This window comes from Falco punctatus (genome assembly GCF_963210335.1).
Source record: "Falco punctatus genome assembly, chromosome: 1".
NCBI lineage: Eukaryota > Metazoa > Chordata > Aves > Falconiformes > Falconidae > Falco > Falco punctatus.
In genome coordinates this window covers 79,124,929-79,148,681 of record NC_137580.1, presented here as the reverse complement: position 1 = coordinate 79,148,681, position 23,753 = coordinate 79,124,929, and the positions used below count along the sequence as shown (strand labels likewise).

Sequence of the window (23,753 nt, the reverse complement as noted above, 5' to 3'; positions counted from 1 at the left end):
CACATTTTATCAAACACTGCAATTTTAGATCTCTGTGGAGACAATATGAAGCCTAATTAACTAATCTTTACGTATACAGCAAAAGCACACCTGGGAAAATATGATTATGTCAGTTTTAGGCTAGTTTATTACTCCATGTTGAAAGACAGCAGCAACGACATTCTCTTTTTCCATTAATATTATGCTGTCATTGTATATATGGGTCATAGTATTTGTTATATTTATGTTTGTTAACAGATTTGAGGCAAACAGTGCTACTTCCACATTGTAAGAGGTGTGCCAGGTTAAAAAAATAAGATCTATAGTCAAACTTCAGCAAAATATGCATCAGAAATTCCCAAACAAGATTATCTTCTTTTTTGCCACTCTCTGCAGCTGTGCACTATGCAAACGAGAGGGGAGCTGAAATGTGTCAGGGGCACTAGAAAACTTCAGATTGCTCCACAGAGGAAACTAACATTGCTGTGAAACCTGAAGGGAATGTTAATAGTGAGGCATCGGTTTCAAGGCTGTTCTTACTTGTAATGCTCCACACACCTCACCAACTCAACTCAGCAGGTCAGGGTTTCCTTTCAGAAAGGCTGATACCTGAAGTATCTTTAGCTTTAACCAATTGGTAGTTATAACTATAATTGGCAGTTTTAACTACCAACTGATTGCTAATTTTTATCCTGGAAAAAAACAATAGAGGAAAAGAAAGTTTGCCACCTAGGTGGCATCAGGAAGGAAACAGTGTTATCAAGGAAACATCAAGCAGTATGGGTCAGCTGACAAGACACGTAACACCCACCAGCTCGAAAGAGTGTATGAAGTTGGATTTCTCATGTTGTTGTATACTGTATCATTCTAATGAAGAATTAAGGCGGCATAGGTTTGTATTATCTCCTTTCGTGTAAGCTGAGTGGAAAACCTAAAGGTGCTAACATTTCACATTCTACATTGTCTGACCAAAATATCTGTAGAACCACCAGGGTAGCTGACAGTCAACCCTAAATAAATTTCTTAAAGACAACCTAATATGAAGTAGACAATAAAACTGTTTCCAAATTTCATACTACGTTGCATGTAACTCAGCTATTACTGTATTTCTACTTCACCGTAGAAAACCAAGACCACTTGGTTTTGTAGTTACCTTAGTTCTGTGAGATATTACTGTTACATGAGCAAGTATACCAAATCCATACTATGATAACATGTACTAGAAGCACTTATCTACTAAATACATTTTGTAACACAGACTTCAGAACTCCAATTCTGCTATAACACCTATAAAGATATCATTTAAAAAATAAATGAATTGAGTATAAAACCATCAGTAATGCCCTCATTAACCCAAGGCTTCACTGTTCTTGTAGCACAGCATTATCATTTCCCCAGACTTACCCTCACCTTCCTGTTCAACAATGTAGTCTCGGAAGACTTTGAGGCACAAATTTCTCCATGGTCTCTGTATGTCTGCTAGTATTTGAAGTTCTGGCAGTGATAAGAACCACTGAAAGTTTCCAAACATCTATGTATTCTAACTATTACCAGAATCTACACGTACATTGGCACAGGTGGCTTTTTTAAAGTTCCCTTGCAGGTAAGTTGTGTAGCTTATTTGTTGACCTACACATACTCAGTATACCTGTCAATATCAAAATAGCTGGATATACTCAGCATGACCAGAATGACTGAGCAAAGTGACCGGGTGCTGAAGCAAGAGTGGGTTTCTCAGATTCTTGGAACATCTGCCCTATTGTGCATGCACTGTTCTTGTTCCATCCAAAAAAGATCCTAAAAATCAGGGGAACCCTAAAATATGGTGTATTGCACCATCTTTGAAAAGCAGGTAGATCACAGAGTAAACTATCACTATGTAGTATCAGTAAAAACCCCAATATTGCACTTTTCCCTGCTTGTAACGTACCTGATACACAGGCACACACAGTTAAGTGCCTCTAACAGCAACTGACATTCCACGCCTGAAAAACTCCCACCGGCTCATCCAAGTTAGGCCATTTAATGTATCAGCAGCTCCATCAGCTTCACCAGAGAATAGAAAGAAAATCTAAATCCTACGTGCATAGCTTTCTGTCATCTGTTCCCCCAAGACCTGCTGCTGTTGCCGACTTCCCTGGAAGCAAAGCTGCCAGCGTTCAGCTGTGCAGGGGCTCAGTCTCCTCCTTAGCCCGTTCAGGCTTGGACTCAGAACACCCCAGCCTCCTATGAAGGAGCTCACTCTTCCCTCATTTCTCATTCTCTAAACTTGCTCTCTAATTAAACCCAGATACTCCATCCCATTCTTACCACACATCAACATTCATTCGGCAGCGTACACCCAACTCGCTGCATGGGGTTTACCACTACAAACTAAGCAAGGGACTCTGAGGTTCTGACAGCGTTATAAAAACAATTTCAGCGATACTTCATGAATTACCATAGGTTTGCTTTATAAAGGGGGAAACCTGAAGCTGTCTCACATGGTTCAGTTCAACCCAAAGCAGACAACACACACCCCGGTGCTCATCACTACAGCTTTTGTTGGAAGGCACTTGGATTCCATGTTGTAGAAGAGAAGAGGTTATGCTGACACTTAAAACATTATTTTCTTCTTGGACAAACATTCAAATACTAAATAAGCAAGCAAGTACTCTTTACTCCAGTTCGGTAACTGTCATGAACAGGTTCATAAACTGACTTAACTGCCTTTTCTTACTCCGTTGTTTCCTGGTTTATTAAAATGACCTTTTACAGGTTTTGATACATACCGAGTAACAGAGATCTATCAAAGCCTGTTCTGCTTTTGTCATTCCACCTCAAAAAACCGCAGCTCCCTACTTCCCCCTGTCATTTCACACACTGATCACAACAGGTATGTGGGAAGGATGTCCCAGGACGGACCGAGGGGCTGGTGCTGGACAGCTGAACTGGATCAGGTGCAAGGCACAGATTTCCCACACGGTCAAGTGTTAAGAAGAAACCTCCCACTAGATGGCTTACAGGGTCTTTGCTGTGCAAATGAAGGTAGGAATACCTGACCCGGCAACCACAGAAACAAAAATCTGTAATGAAAAACATCACCAGAAAAATAGCACTTAATTTGCCGTGACCGCACAGTCCTCTGCAGCCATGACCACTGAAAAACATCACGCTGGAATTCATACAGCTCACTCCTGATCCCTACCTAGTCCTTGACCTTGTCTAGACTCATAAAAAATAGAGGTGCAACGACCCACAAGGGGGTATTTGTGACTTCTAAGTTTTTTTGTTTATATTGCTACACAATATATTTATTAATATATTCTGTTTTCAGAAATGTGCCATTTTATTTCCTTCATTATTTTGTTTTCAGAATTTGCCTTTTATTTGAAAGGTAGAGCTAAAGGATGTAGAACATTGCAGTGTTAAAGAGACCTCGATCTAGCATTCTGCGCACACACACACACACACTCACTCATAAAGCCAACGTTATCTAATCATTTAAAAAAGCATGTACACTTATCCTAATTAAAATACTGTGGAAAACCAAACAAACAGTCCAACCCACATTACATTGTTATTTAAATTTGGCCAGTACTATAGTTGACCACATATTTTACTCCTATGCAAATCTTCATCTCCTTAAACTACACTTTGGAAAAAAGGACAAGAGGAAACGGCCTCAAGTTGCATCAGAGGAGGTTTAAGTTGGATATTAGGAAAAAAGTCTTCACTGAAAGTGTGGTGAAGCATTGGAACAGGCTGCCCAGGGAGGTGGTGGACTCACCATCCCTGGAGGTATCTAAAAGACATGTAGGTGTGGTGCTCAGGGCCATGGTTCAGCGATAGACTTGGCAGTCCTGGGTTAACAGTTGGACTTGATGATCTCAAAGGTCCAACCTAAATGATTCTATGGTTCTATGAAAAGCATGCAGTCATCAGCAACAGTGGACTAAACCACAAGGAAACAGAATTGTTGTGAACGCAGGGTGTCCTGTGTGCAGTTTGGGTTTTCACATCTCTTTCATACATCCTCTTTCACTAACGGCACAAAAACCGAAAGGACAGCAGTGCTCCATAAAAACCACCACAGCTGGCTGTCATCCATCCGAACAACAGAACCGTTTAGACTGCTGTATTATGTGACTACAAGAATGCAAGAATATGGAAATAATCTGCACTGCTCTTAATTACTGTGGCTGATTGCTATTGCAAGGTGACACTCCAGCGTATATGAAATGTTAAAAGCTAATTATAACTTTGGTCTTACAATCAACACTAACATGACAGTACAAGACCCTGATATTCACAATGAACACTTCTCCCATTATTTACTACTTCTATGAATATACAGTAACTGACACAAAAATGTCCCAGGAGCTATCACTTTTTTTTTTTTTTTAAATATTATATCACCACTGGGCATTTTGACTATGAAAATTATTATTATTATTACTATTACTACAAAATACACATCCCATTTAAATGTAAAATACTGCCTTCATTAAGAAAGTTATTAGGAAATTAAATTATGCAAAGCTTTATCAAATTAATTAACTGTCTTTTGTGGGTCATCAGATAACTTTTCCATTTTGTCATTCAAAGACCTATTATTATTAAAATTGGGGTGCTGTAATTAGTATGTCAGAATGTATGTCACTGACAGAAATAGCTCCTCAGACTACTAACATTCTACTAGACTATGATCTTGTACTGCAGGAGCAGAACTTTAGTTCTCAAACACGTTTTGTGTAACCATCTTGTTGACCTTCCATCTATAATTACGGAATAAATAAAAGGACAGAAATTGGTATTGCCATCAGAACCCAGAAAGCGTAACAACAAATAAATCTTGCCGATTTACACAGTAGTCGGTTATTGATACATCCAAAAAAGACAGAAAAGGACAAAAATATATTTTCAGCCTCCATAATTAGCTCAAGTACTTTAAAACACCTAACCCTGTTTATACTGAGTGAATACTTAAGGTGAATGAAAGTTTAAATAGATTGAAGATCTAAATTTTGTAATATATTATTAATTTTATTCGGTACTGTAAAAATTAGTTGCATGTTCTTAAGATGTCGTTTTACAGCTTTCCGGTCTCCATTACTTAATTGAGATACTTAAAATATTGTTAACATTTGGTCTTATTAATATCTGAAGAACTTATTCCTCAAAAGCCTCTTTAAAATAATTTTCTCCAAGCATGTGCAAGGACAAGGACCTTACGTCATCATATTCTTCATGTGATTTAAAGAGTTAAGTGTTCAAGAAGGCTTGTCTAACAAAGGGATGTTAAAGTTTCAAGACCATTTAACTGCTGTTAAAATACTTGCTGAAATGACTCCTCCTCTGAGACTTACTAATTTTGATTTCCACAGAATCAAAATTCCTCCCCATCATGCAGCATGTTCATAAAATCCAAGCAGACCACTTCAATCTCATTTCATGAAAAACTCAGGCAAATGTCAGACAAAGTAATTTCCACACTGATGACCTAAATGACCTAAACCTAAAATCTGTTCTTTTAGACGTGCTGGTCACAGAAAATCCACTGTGCACTCCTAGAACCGACTTTACTGTAATAAGCCTGCTGACAGAGGGACAGCTGTACTACACTCACGTCACAGTGTCTACTACTACAGCTTTGCTACACCACTAATACAAATGTAGATTTTTAAGTAGGATCTTGATTTGATCGGGGAAACCTGGTAACGTAAAGGACACAGTATGTCATATAAACTGAACAGAGCAGAACAGTGAACAGCAGCAGACTGTCCAACTTCATGAGTGAAAAAAGAATGGGAGAAAGGAAAGAGTATCTGCTGTGTGGTGGGAAGAAACACAGAGAACAAAGACAATCTACACGTGGGACCACAATCTAATCGTATACTTTAGCTTTGCTTTCGATGAGATTAACATACAAGGGAATAAGTAATAGGAATGAAGATACAGAAATGGAAATGATCAAAACAAGATGGATGCAAAATGAAAACAACTCACTGCACTCAAACTGTGGGAGGGGGAATAAACTAAATCCCAAAACACAAAAGCACTTTCTCGAGCAGTCACGTAGTGAACTGTAGGTGCTCTTGCCAGAGTCTCGGACCATAAACATACTGACCGGACTCGGCAAGAATGAAAAAGTATTTGAAGCGCCTACGGCTCTTTTGGTCTGAAGTACTGCACAGCATGCACAGCTTCAGGTGGCATTTCAGAGTGAAAACGTTTCGAGACAGAAATTACTAGCATTTGTAGGAAAGGAAATTGGGATATCAAGACACATCAAGCCAGACAAAGGGAAATTATTTACAGAGAGTGGAGAATTCTGAGCACTCGAATGATAGAAATGAAACTATGACACACAAGTAGAAGGGCTACGAGATGAGCAGGAATCAAAATGCCTTGCTTGGAAATCAAGAATAAATACTGTTTTGTTGACAGAGATGAAAGCTCAGTACCCCCCCCACCCCATACTTGCTCTATATTAATACATCAGGAAAATCAACACCAGGAAGAAAAAAAACCTACATAAAAATTATTAACGTATTGTAACAATCAAGGATAAACTAGCTGTAAATACGTTTAGGCTGAAAAATGAAAGAATGCTTCTAACCATAACAAATGTGGTATTATCCTGCCCCCAGGAGTAGTACAAACAGAATTTGTACTCACTCACACTTATTTTAGAGTGTACCAATGTATAAATTCAATTACACAACGGTGGAGAATCTTCAAATTATACTACTGCAAATTCATTTTTGGCCCAGCACAAAATTACACAACATACTTTAATTAGAAATCTAAGAAAACTTCATGAACATTTGAAAGAGAAGATTAGGGAATAGTATGTTTCTTTTATCAGAAACAATTTGTCCTTAAAAACAAGGAAGAAAAAATCCATTAGAAAGGAATACACTTAATAAGTATTATGCAAAAACTAGTTTGAAAGTAAGCTTTCTGAGTAATGTATGTAACAAGGTTTCTGAAGCACCACAGTGTTTTGGTCACTAGGCTCACTGAGCTGCCTGCAAAAAACATTAGGATTTTGAGTAATGTGGAGAGAGAAGAAAAAATGAAACCCGGTAAACAACAAAAAGAGATGCTTCGAGGAGAAACAGGAACTACTGATTACTGCATTCTTTATTCTGAAATTACTTTCACAATGTCCTAAATCAATTCTTCTGTGTGTTGTACAGATGCAAGGACCTCAATAAACCAAGAAAACAGCTGAAAATCACTTGAACCCTCTAGACCACAAAAAAGTTTAATCATATCTTCACGAATACGCTCCTGGATGCAAAGGGCAGCCTTTCCATTATCTCAGTGCTCAGACCTACTTCTCCTTCCTATTTCAGCCAGGTACGTGCTCTGTTCTGTCACAGTTAAAAAGCCAAACCCACTCTGCAATCATACCTCCTTCACAGATTCGTGAAATGCCAGTCCTACAGCCCCTGCCTTTTAATGTACCAAGTAGAGTTTGTGGTGAAAGTTACAGGATATTTGTAACTGAGCCTTTTGTTTCCTTCTTCTCTCAAAGGCTGCTGTGGCACTAGTCAAAATTTAACTCCGGAAACATACGTTCTACAATTCTTCTGCATCTCAAACTTCAAAAACTGAGGCTGAGGTACGAGTGATAGTTTTTTACCTCAATTCCATTTAAAAAAAAAAAAAAAAAAAAAAGGTTTCTTCTCACTGGTTTTAGAGATCTCCTGTAAGGATTTTTTAGAAGCTCGAATACCTTGATGAGTGTAAAGACAGACCAGACTGTGCTATACTTCCTTTTGTGCATAACCTCTTGTAATACAATCATCAATTTAAATACCTTTATAAATTAAAAAAAAATTCAAAGTACTCATAAATGTAGTGGCACTGGACTGTCTTGAAGATCCTCAGAAAATTCAGTACTATTGATCTTCAGGCCACATTTTCTTTGCCTCCCAACAGACAACTTTTGCAGGAGAAACAACTTGAGGGGTCTCCTCAGCAATAGGGAAGAATACTTCTTTATAAACCAGCAAGGATTATCATCCTTTTGGCATTTTTTCCTTGTCCAACTTTTGGTTCTGGAACTCCTGCCTCTTAACCAAGAATAAGCAACTCTTGCATAGTCTTTTCAGTCAAAGCTAAATATTATTTCTTTGTTTTGGAGCAGTTCTGCTTGCTTTTACTTTGGCAGAGGATCTACTCTGAAAGACCATAAAACCAGAATGAAACAGATTGGTCTGACAATGTCTCGCTGTTGGTTCAAAAACAGGCACATATATATAAAAAAAGATTTTCAATAAAAACTAATGCAGACAGGGAGAATGTAAATTAGTCTAATTACTGCTCTGTACGTCACTTTTTCTTTTGGAGCTGCCTTCTTACCTTACACACGGGACTAATAGCCACAGTTCATCTTTAAAATTGGAAAAAAAGGTAGCATGATTGATTTGTCTATCACATTTGTACATTTTTTTGATGAACAGAGCTAGGCATACAGCAAAAACACAACTGAATTGCCGAAGTCATTAGTTTCTGTCCTCTTTGTATCCCTTTGACGTTAATTTTCAGTACGCCTTCAAGCAGGTGAAAAGCATGGAATAGTTTCAGTGAACGTCAAGCTTGCATACTTACGCAGTTGTACTTTGTTTCTTTCTTCCAGTGCCATAACCCATGAAATTAAGCAAAGCAACTTCAGGAGTTAACACATATAGAAAATGCTTTCAAATTAATTTCTGCAGTGTTAGGTAAGCAGTAAGCTGTCTCCTTGGTTTGTGACTTTTTTCCCCTTCGAAGTTCAGTTGTGTGCATTGCCTAATGCACATCAACTGCAATTACAGCAGCTGCTGAGAAATCACTGCAGGTAAAAATACTGTGTGACCCTGGGTAGCATCGCTAGTACGTACCACAGTGATGCAATTCCACTGCCCCACCATCTCCTGCTCCATCAAGTAGTATCTGTGATCTGACAATTATAGAGATGATTTGCCTGTACAAGATCAACTGAAATGACTCCTGAATCTTCCAAGCTGTGCTTGTCACATTCTCACCACTACAATCCACTACTGCTTTGAGAAAAACGACGCGCTTCTGAAAAACCACAGCCACACACATTTTCTTCAATGTTTTGTCCGTTACTTCAGGTTGTAAACCCAAGAGAAAATGCAACAGCAGTGCACTGCGTATCTCTGTTTAGGCTTTCAGTTGCACTAAAAACTCTAAAAAACTCCTCTGCCTAAGACAAGAGGCACTAGCAAGTGTCAGGAGTGGTAAGTATCCCAACCCAGTGGAACAGAACTCTGAAGACTTGGATCGTACTTGCAGTTCTGCCAGTAGCAACTCTGAGAATTCCCGAGGAAAACCAAGAGACATTCTGGTAGTTTTCAAATATACTATCAAGCGACCTGACTGATCTGCCATTAAAGAAAAAGAGTGTTTTTATAACATTATTACTAAGAAGTAATAGGTTCCTGCTGATGTTTACTGCTCAGCAAAATTCTGTCATTACCTTTTTCTTTTTTTCTTTTTAAAATACTGTTAAGTCCATTAGTTTTGCACCAATATTTTCTATGCAGGATGTACCAAACCTCTGTTTCTCATCTTAAAGCAGCAGCAGGAACTTGTGTACAATGCCTTTTCACCTCTTTTTCTCAGTTACGTTTCTTGATTCAGTGCCAATTGATGCTCTACTCATTGCTGGCGAGAACATCTCCTACTAGTCTGTACTACCTTTAAAGTTAGGGAGTACACACCTGTAATAGGGTACGGTGCAAAGGCAATACATCTTTTGTCATGATTACCAAGGCTGTAATGATGATCTCCAAGTCAAGTGATACGGACTGGCTCATATTCCTCCTCCCATATTGTCTGCAGGGTGTGTGGTAAGCCACTAGAGCTTTCCTCCACCTGTTTTTTTCTAACCTATACCTGGATGACTACTTACCATTAGCCACTGGAGCCAGCCACAGCCACTGCAGACATGAACTTCTATGTACTTACCGTATGTGGCTGAAAAACTAGAATCCTAAACCAAAACAGAACAAGCTAATGTGACATCCCTGACATACCGAAACTAACAGAATCTCAACAAGTTCATGTCATTTAAGCTGTCATAGAAGCTGGACAAAGTCTTGAACTCACCTCATTCAATCAACATCGCATACATGCATTCAGCTATTCAGGGTAGGATTCTTCAGCTAACTTTCACCATCTAGCTTATTGCGTAGAATTCCTTTTTAGAAAATGCTGAGGAACATCTCTTTTTCACTTGTGTAAAGTATTATCAGAAAACATTCTCTAGTAGCGAAGAAAATTCCATTTACTATTCTCAGCCCCAGCATACAATGATGGTTAATTTTGTGCACTTCCAGGAATTGGGGCTCTACTAGTAAAGATTTAGGTCCAATACACATTCCACTAATAGAAAACAAACTTGAAAATAATGTCGCTTCTTAAAGAGAAAACAGACCAACTGAAAAAAACCTGGAAGTTTCTTTTAACTCATGACAGTGACACAGAAAAAGCCAGTCCACTTTAGATTGCTTCTAGAAAAATACCCAAGTTGTTTCCAGCTGTTCAAAGGATTTGAGTCCAAATTTCAGGTCATATATAATCACACAGCCTCTCCAATCCAGTCACCATACAGAAATGGTCTGGGTGAAGTTTTGGTCTCCTTAATGCTAGAGACTGCTTGCACATTACCTTCAGCAGAGAGAGTTTCATTCTTGAAACTTGAGTTTCAGGTCTTCTAGAAAGAAATTCTGACAGCTGTTATTTCTTGAAGAATAACTGGGCAAGTTTAAGTGATTTTTAGCAAATATTACATAAAGCCTTCAGGCTAAGGAGTTACATTACACACAATGCACCCAATTGTTTCTGATAGAAATTGCTGAGATGAAATTTCCAGAGATTATTATAGCCTTGTTTGTGCGGTGTCAAAGGTAACAACAAAATGTGAAGACTATGCCCCCACAAAACCTCCACCTGATCTTTTCAAAAATAAGTTATTAATGCTCAGGTAATAATCAGGAACACTAGTTGTATAAAAGTGTAATTGTAAAGATGTATATATGTGCTAGGAGCACAAGAACTACATACGGATGGATGCACATAGAAATGTTTTTTGTTTTAAAAGAAAGCTTAAAAATCTCTAAAGAACAACTATTCAGAAGAACTGACCTGTTGTTAGCTCACATTCCATCCCCAGTATAGCCATGATCTGAAAGGTTTATGTGCTCACAAAACCAGAAACACATGCTTGCATGGTTCTAAACACTCCGCAGAAACCCAATCTCGTTTTTACTAGCTTACACACCTGATCTTAATTTTGGTTTAGCCAACAGGAATGCAATCAGCAGCAAGTCTTATTACTGGACTTACCATTAAAAACAGAAAACAATGCTTTTCTACAGTTGAAACAAGCATTATTCCTATTGAGTGTGTTACCAGTTAACTATGCATTACAGGATCAAGTGAAAACCATAACCTAGCAGTTACTGCTCTAACTATAAAGTACATTAAAAAATATTTATGAGAACTTGTTTCATTTCACTTTCGTGGCAGGCTATGTTTGAAATGTAAACACAATATTTATAACCATTTGAAAATACATTTTGTTGAAACCTAACACTGTCACCGTCCGTTCAAAAACATGAAGACATCAGGGTTTTCGTATCTAGCACTTCATATCCACTTCCACCGTACAGGGAGAGACACGCAGAGTACACAGACAGGGCAAAACCATCACGGTGTTTTTCTCAGCAGCCTTTGTGTCTTACTCATTTGCTGGATGGATTTCACCCCGTTAGCTGGTGTCTCAAGGGCAGCCTGAGACTCACACATCGGAAGTCTCATGCATTTTTAAAACCGAAATACACAGAGGTGTAAGGTGAGGACTGACAGGCTTCCAAGGCATCACTGTAGTGCAAATACAAACAGCAACTGTTTTTAAAAGCAGGCATGGATTTACTGCAGCAGATAAAAGGGTTGTATCCCATTCCCCATCTGCAAGCCTGAAAAATCATGTGAAATACTTATTAAAACATGACTGTGCACCTTCCCGTGTCCCTGTTCACTGCATGACTACCTAAAATATGCCACGGCTATTAAGCAGATGAATGACATCAACTCCCTTCTCTGAACATACCTTGTTTTTTACTTTACAGTGGAATATTTTTTAGGTAATTCCTTGCAGCCACTTTTGCTTCACATACTTATAACATGACCCTTCTATTTATATATAGATAAAAAAATGTTAACGACAATGAATAAATAAAATCACTTATACTTGTGAGTTAGGCTGCACATGCCACGTTTTTATAGCAACCTTTTAATAAAGCCTAAGAAAAACATGTTTACATGAGCAAAGACCTATTCAAAATGAAACAAATCTAAAAAGCAGAAATTCTTACCCTAAAAAACTCTTTAGTGGAGCCAGAATCTAATGTCCCATAAGCAATTTCTGTTTGCTTGGAAAGATCCTCTGCACTTTCAATGGGAGACACCATCCTCTCAACCGTCAGGAAGGCAGCTAAGTTAGCCGTGTAGGATGAGATTATGATGAGGGTAAAGAACCACCACACACCTCCAACAATGCGCCCAGACAGGGATCTAATAACAAGTATGAAATGGATTTGTAAAGTGAAATGAAAGTCCTAAAAAGGAACACATAATATCAGTTTTATGCAAATGATGCATTATACTATAGGGAAGGGTTTCAGGCTATCTCATAGCACAGCTCTGCATACTAATCAGATGGGAAAACAAGGCATACTCCACTACATCTCCTGGACTTTGCTGAAATCAGGACTCCAGAGTTTACTTTAGGGAGAATTTAGTGATCCAGTTCTTCAAAGTTCGGAACACCCTGAAAGGAAACTGCTCCCATCATAACATGCTATACTGAACACGTAAGCTCGTCATTGCCTCCAAAGTGAATTTGTGTGACATTATGAAAAGGATCAAACAAAATCAGTGAAACAGTGTTTTCAGACAAATCAGTATGCACTTATTAATTAAGTGCCTATTTTCCTAAGACATTCAGACAAACACTGATTTCCACAAAACAATGGTTTATGCTGCTCTGGATAATCTATACTGAGAAACAAATAGCATTATTTGCAATAAAAACTGGCCCAAGGAATACCCATAAACTAAAAAGTGCACACAACTTTTGAAAGATACAAGCATTTAACAGACTAGGGACTAGACATGAAACAATCAGTGATAGTACGGAAAAATGGTGAAGAAAGTATATTTTTAAATAATAATAATCTGATGTTTTTAACTGCAGCAGCTGGGCTCTTATGGATCTTTGTTTTGCATCTCCTGCTCAAGAAGAGAGAAGAAAAGAGAACTCAAGAAAATATCTGAAACAGTATAGAACACACAACTAAAGAAATTCAATGAGTTTCAATACTTGAAAACTATATAGTAGAGAAATATTGATACTGCATTATTGTCAAGCTTGACTTTTTAAAAATGATCCTTTAAACTTTGAAATTACTTACTACTTTGTTTCCAAACAAGACATTATAGGAAGGAGTACATAATCTTTGGAGATGTGCTTAATTATTTGGCAGAAATGTGCATGTAGTTGAAAGTCTAGTACTAAGGCGTTGCAGTAGCTTAGGTATGTCTTGATATGTCTCCTCTATCTATTAAGTAAACAAATTACAAATCACTCACCCAGCCTACTGTATTGTGAATGAGACCTCAAACTAACTCTGGCACAGAATATATATATATCTAGAGATAGAGAGATATAACTCTCTCCCTCTCTATATATACATATATATATATATACACGCACATTTAAACATGATAGTTATGTACAGGTGACTTATTAAACTGGGAAAAAAATAAATAGAACCAATTCTAGACAAACCATTTTTACTAATTGCTAGTGTATAAAATATCTGTAATAATTCAGACATTAAGAGATTTATTCCATGTCACAACAGACTCACTAATTCACTCTACTACATGAAAATCAAGTCAGATAAGGTCCAGAAGATGTTATTAAAAAGGACCTTAGAAAAAAAACTTTCAAATTCCTTCTAAACTGAGATTAATCTGCAAACAAATTTTCTGTCACCTTTGAAAAAATATCACATACTTATTTTGACATGGAGGTAATCTCAGTATAAAATAATTCTACTACAATTAAAAGATTGAACTATACTGTAAATACATATTTGAAAGGTAAAATCTCTGACAATATGTATTTAATAACCACCAATTTTATGGCACTTTATATTGTATAGATGACACCTGCTATAAATTACAATAATTTCCAAAAGCCCATGTCGGCAAACAAAGCTGCCACCGACTTTGTAAAAAAAGAATAAATTAAATGCTATTCCAGACATTATGCTGTCACATGACACTGTAGAAGTAAAAATTTTATGAGTGTCATTTATATTCAAAATTTTCCCATAAGGTCCATCCCAGTTAAATAAATCATTCCTTTTTTATGTATATTTCAAAAAGTTTCTGAAGACTGATAATTATATGCTAGTATGAACTCCCACTTTACAAGCACCTCATTCATCAGGTCATCAAATACTAATTTCTGTGCACAATTACCTAAATTTGTGCACCACACCTTATACTTACAAAGGTATTTATTGTATGGCAGTACTGAGAGTACACTCACATCTCCAAAAAAGATGAGGAAAACTCTGCTGTAAGTTAGCATTACCATATAATATCTTATTCTGTTCTGCACTACAGTTTCTGTGCCCCCCTTGATAGTGACACAGGGACTGCTATTGCAGACCAGGATCCAGGTGGTCCAGCCTTACTCAGCATCACCTTCTGTTTCAGAGTCAAGAAGCCCTAGTTACTTGCCTGCTCTAAGATTCTTACAGTGGTTGTCATTTTCATTAATGACAGTAGTTAAATAGTGCAAAATTTAACTTCACAAATCTATTTTGCTGATGCCTAAAGATAGTAATTTTCATATCTATTCCGTTTCATTTGCTGGGGAGTTTAAATTCCATAGTGATAGTTTTGGTGCAAGAACAAAAGTAACTGAGGTGTTTTCAGCCCTTCTCTCTTTTTATAATAAACAGATCATGCACAAACTAACCCCTTTCCTCAAAAATGTTTGTAATGAAATAAAGCGCTGTTTACTAAACATTGACAAACTAAACCTTGAATCTCCAAAATTGAGTTTTGTGCACCTTTTATGACTATTTAGTATCATTATTCTTACATCACCTTTGAAAAGATACCAAACTGTGCACAACATTTGTCATGCCTCAATAGCCAGTAAATCAGTGATAAAAAAGCCAACAGATCATTATTCTACTGTGGCCTTGATTTAATAAAAATAATTTTGTAGCTAATAGAGGACTTTGCAGACAACTAAACCTGTGAAGTATGTAATCGACACAAAAACCCCACAGGACTGAAATTATCAGCTTGTCATGACCTGAAACAATTTGCTTTCTCTTCACTGCCTTATTTCTTGTATACAGTTCTTACTGTATTATATGCCAAATGCATTGTGTCTTCCATCATAAGAGCTGCCATATCTCACTGTGATATGCCAGCTTTTACGTAGAATTGCTGAAGTTCTCAGATAAGAAATGCTCTGCTATTTCTGCAGTAGAACAACTTGAAAACCTGCTGCTGCCTTTTGGGATGCACAGCTTCTAAGAAGTGCTCCCTTGGTGTAATTTATTTTGCACACTAGCCACTAGACCTGCCAGAAATTGACCTGTCCCCTGTCTCTCTTTAGGTTGTTTGGAAGAAAGTGAAATTGCTTAGTATAATTAGGTAGGTCTTCTGATTTGATTTCCTTCAACCCAGTTGCCCTATTTCACTTGTTACTATAGTTCCTTCGAGCAGCAAGTAGTTATTTACCTACCTACTTACCACTTTGCTGACTCAAGGCTAGAACCACTTCTGCACAAGGGAAATAGAATATTTAATGAGATGCAAAGAAATTAAGTTAAGTGCTTTACAGTTGTCCCTTATAAAGTAGGTGAAAATCCATGAGGAATTATGCATTCATAAAACGGACCTTCAAATTCATTTAAGCCACTTCCTTTGCGACTTTTCTAGAACTAGGCCATGGAAAAACAGCAGCGTTTTGCAACTATTCACATGAAATTGGAGCCATCACATGATTTTTAATTCAGTTCTCTCCTACAGAAGGCTCTCCAATAGAAAACCAGTGGGTTAATAACTGTGTTATAATATGCAGTGAGTTTTAGAGGGAAAGTGCTTCCTGCGTAGGTCGTGACTAGTGTGTTACCCTTTTTTCCCATTACAGTTGTGAACAATAAGCACTGTCAACTGTAAAATGGGAATATGCAGCAAAAACACGGTACCCCTCCAAGAAGGCATGGAATGACTTGAACCTTATGCATTTTACAGTCTCTGCATGGTGTATATAACTTCACTTGGCAAATGTACGATCGACATTAAGACAGTATCGATCAAACACATCATGACCTTACGTCACAGACAACTGCTGGTATTTCAAGGACTTTTGTGATTTGAAGGAGGGAAAAAAAAGAGCGATTAATTTTTTTTTTTTCTGAGAGTGAAAATATATGCACCATGAACCTCCTCCCGCTGAGATGGCTGAGACCAAAAACGCACAAAGTTGAAATGGGTGAGTAACCAACCTTGGCGAAATATCGCATCCTTGCTGCATAAAGGCACCCAGGGAAAACCAGAGACTATTAAATATCCCAAATTCATTAGTTGATTCATTAGTTTGTGTTTCTCTTCCATCTTCAAATTCCTCAGTGTGCCACTCATATGGGCTAAATCTGCTGACCAGGAATAAAACTACACTGACCCCAATGTAGGCAAAAACAATGCACATCCAGATTTCATACGCTAACGGATCAAGAAATGAAAACACTCCTGGCTTGGACTTCTGAGGCTTCTTGATCATTATTGATATCCCCAGGCTCATAAAGGGCTTTGAGAAGTCAATCACCTCTTCTCTCACCAATGTTATAGTTAATGGAGCGATTGCAATATCGGCTTTCTGTAAAGGAAGAAAAAAAGCAAGTAATAGCTAATACGATGACCAAAGAATGGTTTAGTTTCTATTGCGTTTCACAAATGGAAAATAGAGCAGAGATGCCGGTGACATTCATTTCACCAAGAATGTCTTACGGAGAATTTCAGAAATTTTTAGTTGGAACTCTTCTCACTGCAATACATATAATCACATGGTTGGCAAATTCCAAGCTTCCCTTTTTACACACGCGCTTTTAAAAGCATATGACATTTAAAAGTGTTAGTAACGTACATTGTCTTTCACTTGCTCAGAAAGATGAAACATGCAGTCACTTCCTCCCAACCTCATTTGCATTTAAAATCTAACTCCATGCTTTGCTTTCAAAATTTTTCATGTCAATACAACCTACTAATTCTCTATTAAAGGAGTTACACAATTTTCCTCTATTCTACAGAGAAAACTAAACGGAACTCCACTCCTTCCATTAGTCATCTTTAATGGCTTTATAATAAAAGATTTTCTTACCCCATAAACAAGTTCTCCAACCATCCCATTCCAGATTTTCGTGTCTGCATCCCTTGCCCCATACTTGCCATCCCCAACAATTGTGAGCTTATACTTGAATCCACAGTGTTTAGCAATTTCTGTAGCTAAGTCCACACAATAGCCCTCATATCGATCATTTCCTTCAAGCATTTCATGATTTTTCTTCATCATGACGTATGGGGACTCCTGCACAGAAAGAACTTGCCTTAGCTACTTGGTAAAGAGACAAACATTTCAGTTGTGCAAGTCATAGATTAATGTTTCCTTTTACATGTGACAAGAAGAGAGAAGGTAACATCTGAATCATATATGCTATGTATATGTTAGCTATTAATTATTAGTGTGACATGTCCTTAACACATTTAAAAGCTGCATTCTCCACAGCCATACACAAATAACGATACTTACAGGTATAGTGATTCCCAGCAGTATGTTAATAATGACCATGAATGTTAACAGGAGTTATTCAGAGAAGAAAAAGTTCCAAAATCAGTTTCTTTCGCTCACACAGTTTGGATGGAAGAAGGCAAAGATATTTAGTCGCTCTTCTTGTGGTCTTAATACAAGAAAATTCTTTCCTATTTCACAACCACATCCCTTCCTGGGAAAATACTTCAGGCTCTCCAAGCTATATCTTTATTGAATTACTACACAAACAATACATTAAGGTATCTGTAACTACACAGAAAAGTTCTATCATCAGCAAAACTGCTGACGAGTCATAAATTTCATTAAAGTAACGTATCTCCTCTTTGCTCAGTTGTTACCTAACGATTCTTGCATTCAGTGAAATTCCTACGCTAGCCTGTGACTTGTCCAAACTGGTGAAGAAGCTGTGTAACTTCCAGAAACATGCTGTTCTGTGACAGTACATGATGTTAATTTTCTAGACAAATAGAATACAACTTTTAATGTTTTATTTTACACTTCACCAATCCACAGTAGCTATAATTCTGAAACATAAGAACCAGTCTCTTCACTGTTTGGCAAAATCTGTTCTCTAAAACTATGTTTCTGCTCTCAGACAGAGCACCTCTCCTTTGAAAGCAAGTATTAAATTTCCATTTTCAGGTCTGAAAATTTTAGTTTTCTAGAACGTTAAATCAATGACAACTTGTCTTCTACAGAATAAAACTGCATACTGAAGCACATTTCCTTAATGTTCACATTTTATTTATGTATCATAATGAGTAACAGGTCACAACCTCAAATAATAAAAAGACAATATATTTAAACTAACACAATGACGAGAAAGAAATCACTGTAGGACAGACTGTCTTCTGACAAAATATGAGGTTAATTACCAAAATAGTGGTGACAATAATAGTCTTATTCTCTAGTCCTGAAGACTCATTTCCAAGAGGGCCATCAAGAGGATTCACAACCATTTTGTCCACTTCACTCCAATATCCAATCTAAAGAGAGTTTATAGGATGCACAGACACTAGTGAACATGAACTTTCATAGAAAAGGTGAAACATATTATTGCTATACCCTCGATTTAAGCTTACAAACTATTTTAGCTATGGATTTACCAGTGTAAATATTTCCATTTATAGAGTTAAAGACTATAACAGATAATAAAAGGATTGAACTAATAATATTTGTTCACATTAATTTATCTAACACAGGTATACCATTTTTATTCACATATGAACAGGTTTTAGTATCAGCATCACACACTGTACGATTGAACAGGTTACGAAATACTCCCGATTTGGAAGACATGAGAAACTGGCTTTTCCTGAAAGGTTTGGAATTAGAGCAGAAAGATAATCGCATTTAAAGAAACATCGCTGAAAAGCTGATTCGGCATTTGTCATTCAGAAGCATATTTCCCCAAATACTGGCTCACATTTAGCAATTCAGATCAGAAAGCAAAAAGTTTAATCCACAAAGCTGAAAGAAAAAATATTCTTATGTAGTACTTACCAGAAAGAACAAATTAGTTAGAAAGAAATAATACATATTTTTACTTTGTTCTGCAAGACGGTTGTGGAATACACCTATGGATAAATATTATCACAACTCATGCTTTAATTAATCTGTAGTGTTTCACTACCTACCTTAACCTGTTGCTTAGCACCATAAAACCTTTAAAGACACTGTAAGACAATTCAAATTACCTTCCGAGGACCAGTACTTTTGAGTTCCATGATGTTTATTGTAAAATTGATTCTCTTTCCATTCTGATCAAACTTTATATTTCCTGTTAGACCTTCCACCTGAACCTATATAGATGAAGATGAAAGCGGTAGAAGAATTAAGTTTTGTTTCTTTTTTAGAAAATGCATTTTGTATTTCCATCAATGATTACTGCTATTTCAAAAATATCCAGTTTAGACTCTTTTCCAAACACAATGTTATCTTAGTATGAGACACGTTCCTGAGGAGCTCAGTTCCACGTTATTCCCAGCCAGATCCAGGCTGGTTAGGAGGCTGCAAGGTTTGTTTCAAGCATTTATAGAGAACTTCACACATGCACTCATTCCAGCATTCACTCCAGGGAAGCTACCTGTTTCAATGCCCTTTCTATTTCTACACCATGACCCCAGGGTACAGCTGGATTTGCAAGACAATCTCCAGCATTTCCTCTTCTGGAGATCTCAATCCTCTGTTTACGCAAATTACGGAAAGCTTCTGTCATCACTTGAACAGCATCATAGGTCAGAGCAGATGTATACTGAAAAGAAGTGAAAATATTTAATTAAAAAAACAGCTTCGGGTTCACTATACCTTCCCATACCTTTGCTAATCCCTTAAACACAGAAACATTAAAAATAAAAACAAAAAGATATACTTGAATTCAGACCAGTTTTTCTTTAGTTTGGAGGTCACTACCCTCTGAGGGGCATTTATGCAAATTAATGAAGTGTTCTCCATCAAAATGGTTAGAGGCAGTGCTAATAAATCTACATTGAAGGATTTACAACTGTTTTTCAGTATGAATTACATTTCTTTATCACTACAAGTGTGACACGTTTCTGTGTGCAGATATGGCTGGAACTCCATGGAGGTGAAAGACAAAAAAAAAATAAAAATCCACTATTTAAGTTGATTTAGCCTCTAAAAATAAGCAACTGTTCCTCTGATTACACTCTTCACAGAGATGCACTTATATACAGATCTCTAGGCTCCATCTCCTCCCACATACATACACAACAACGCAAGCAGCATACACTTGTATATATGTGTGCTTAACTTATTTGTTAAATATAAAAACTCAGGGGTAGCTATTTTCAAGTGTGCAATAACTTGTCAACACCATGCAAAACCACATTTTGGGCAGAGACGTCTGGAAGAAGTACTGCCCCTCAAAGAGCAGTACTGGTGAGGAAGAGCCCCATGTTCCTAGTCTGACACAATTTAAGGAGCTTTACAACTTTTGAGCCATCAGGGAGGAATCCTGTGACTGCATGCATCAGAACTGGCGCTAAGCAGTCAAAAGCAGTTATCTTAAGATGTAAAATTCTTCAGTTGCTGGACTAATGAACTCAACAGAAACCACATGTGCACATACACCAAGGACTTTGTTGTATGGGCTTTATGAGCCCAAACCACTGCAATTATGTCAAATAGAAGGGACAGTTTTGGAAATATGGGCCAGAATAAAACTTCTTACAGCCTTATGAATGAATGCAATGATCCCTATGAAGGCTATTAGATGCTGAAAATATATAAACTATAAAGCAGAGAGAAATGATATATTGGCTCTTTGCTTCAATGGCTCAGACTTTAATGAGAATTTTAATTAGGTAGATCAAGTCATGCAGAAGACTCTTGTAACCAAGGCAGGCTCCTGAATTGAGGTCATCTCTGTACGCAATTGTTAGACCTTGGAAAGGAAGAAAACGAAGGTGGAACTCTTTTTTTTCAGATATATAAAACTTATTGGGTAATTAATATGAATCTTCTCAAGAAAGTTCTCTCAGTGACTTGTATGGAAATCTTTAAAGGGATCAGAACAGCAGAAGAATGAAGTGAAAGACAGGCTGGAGCCGATACTACTTGCTACTACTGGAGTAGCAGTGATTAAGTGGTGGACATGGATGTCGGGACGAGGACAGAAGGTAACAGAGAGAAGGGAAAGGACCCGGACTCATTTATTTAGGACTGACAAGCAATACTTCTTTAAGTGTAGCTTTTTGCAGTACAGAAACATATTCCTCCACACTAGCATTTTTAAGAAACTTCGGATACAGCACGGACATTAACCACCAAAACATACTTCAGGTAGCAGAGAAAATAAGAGCTTGAAATTGAGATATTACAGTGCTATCTAAATCAGTTATTCTGTTTCATTTGGTTATTGGGATATGTTTAACGCATCATCTCAAGAATATTAACTCTATAGTAAATAATTACTGGCCTGAATACTCACAACTCAGTCATATATTCAGTTTGTGTAGGGCTTTTTCTACCAATATATATCTGTACGTGTATACACATCACCATATACATAAAGTCCACATGCTTTAATTCAGTTTGTCAGCCTTAATCTAAGGATCTCAAAATCTTTTATAAGCATCTTACACCTTCGTGTTGTTGGAGATGCCACGAAAGCAAACAGCCCATGCATTATTTCTTACTGCTTTTTTCTGCATACACTTTCAGCTCCTAATAACCTTCATGGGGCTCATTAAAACTATCCGTAGCTTAATGAATAGATGTCAAGCTGACAAACTAAACCAAAGTGAACTCGTTGCCATAAACAAGAAGTGACAGCCCGACAACCTGCTTGTGCAGAGGGGTGGCTGTGTGCGTTTGTGTCTGTGTAACAAATAAAATTGTCCTAAGTTCAAGGATTCATTAGCTCTGTCCTCCTTCACTTTGTTTTATACTGGAGATGCATCCACATCCTGATCTGCACTATTAAAATAAGTGGGAGCACTATTTGGAATATTATTCTGTGGAAGTGGGATGGGCTCTTACAGCCTACTAGTTTTACAGCAGTGTAAACCTCCTAACTTCACTTCCTTTCAACTTTACGTGATTAAATCAGCAACTTTAATACAAAATGGATAAGTACTAACCTATACTTCCTACAGAATCACCTGTATTAATTAAAACATGGCAAAGAATAGGCAAAAAATAATCTCACTTCTCGTATTTCTAGAACTATGATAATAATAAGCTGGCTATGAACTAGAATATAATGCACTGAAGAGCCTAAGGACTTCATGTTATTTGCTATGAAACACGGGTTGCACGCACGTCATATGAAAAGAATTCTCTCTAAATAAATAAATGCACTAATTGCCAAGAAGAGAAACCACTTAGATTTATAATGTACTATAGATCTTAATAAAATTTGTAAGCTGCAACTGCAAAGATGAATTTGAAAAGTAAAACCAAAGTCCTCCCAGACTAAGCAGAAGATATTAATCATGCACTGTTCAAGAAAAACTGGCAGGATGTTGAATTTTCTAACTTTAGCTGTTTTCCAGTAATTGAGAAGATACCAGAAATCCTTAACTAAAAAGCCCAGTACCCTATTTTGTACAACCAGTAACTGGATCTTCTGAAGATGAAATTGCATGAGACACCACCAGAAGCACAAGATTTTTTTTGTATATGTATTTTAAAGCTGTAAGGTATTACAAAAAGATGTAATGTTAGCCTGTTAGTCCTGCATTTAACGCAATGCTGTCCCTGTGCTGAAGACAAAGTTGAGAGATATGCTTAGAGATTTAAAATATAACATTAAAAGAACATACCTGGGCAGTGGAAAAGAGAAATGCAAAAAAAAGAAGAAAAAAAAGTTGGGGTTTTTTTTCTGGATTGGAATATCTCCAATGTCTAAATCTATCCTTGACGTACTAATTGTTTCTTTTACAGCCAGAGAAGAGAAACAAGCGTTTTAAGGTGTGATTCATTTGACCTGTTAGCCACCTCCTTTAAGATGAAATGACTCATGCCTTAGATGTCATTAATTTGATCTCCAGTGGCTTCCGAGACTACTGGAGGAGTCGAGGGTGGTCAGCTTAGATACATATGTTTGTGCCGCAGACACACTAAACCCGAATTAAACCCACTCAAGGGGACTATGAATTCGCCATTCAGCCCTAACCTAACACAACAGCAAGAAATACAAACACAATAACAGGGTATTTTGGGCAGACTGTACCAGCAGTCAAAGAAAGGCCTGCTAGTATACGAGACACTAGGGAGACCTCTGCCACAACGGCACATCCAGGTGAAACGCTGTTCAAGAAGGCTGAAATCAGTCTGAAAGAGGCACAGGAGAAGGTTCCTCACCATGTGTAGGGGC

At 37.3% G+C, this 23,753-nt stretch overlaps 1 protein-coding gene across 5 annotated transcripts in view; it reads right to left on the bottom strand.

Annotated features, from left to right (window-relative positions):
• The window catches only part of GRIA2 (glutamate ionotropic receptor AMPA type subunit 2), a 97,450-nt gene that overhangs the window by 3,602 nt on the left and 70,095 nt on the right, over positions 1–23,753 (bottom strand). For all 5 annotated transcript variants that reach the window (XR_013927749.1, XM_080385191.1, XM_080385190.1 and 2 more), the window contains exons 7-13: positions 19,998–20,165; positions 19,609–19,713; positions 18,787–18,897; positions 17,462–17,668; positions 16,590–16,960; positions 12,360–12,558; positions 1–32 (exon numbers count right to left, since the gene is read on the bottom strand). The exon at positions 1–32 is cut by the window's left edge and continues 216 nt beyond it. Coding sequence is in view for 4 of the 5 variants with exons in the window: in XM_080385191.1 (XP_080241317.1) it covers positions 1–32; positions 12,360–12,558; positions 16,590–16,960; positions 17,462–17,668; positions 18,787–18,897; positions 19,609–19,713; positions 19,998–20,165 (1,193 nt within the window). In the remaining variant the exon portion in view is untranslated. The remainder of the gene's footprint in view (positions 33–12,359; positions 12,559–16,589; positions 16,961–17,461; positions 17,669–18,786; positions 18,898–19,608; positions 19,714–19,997; positions 20,166–23,753) is intronic.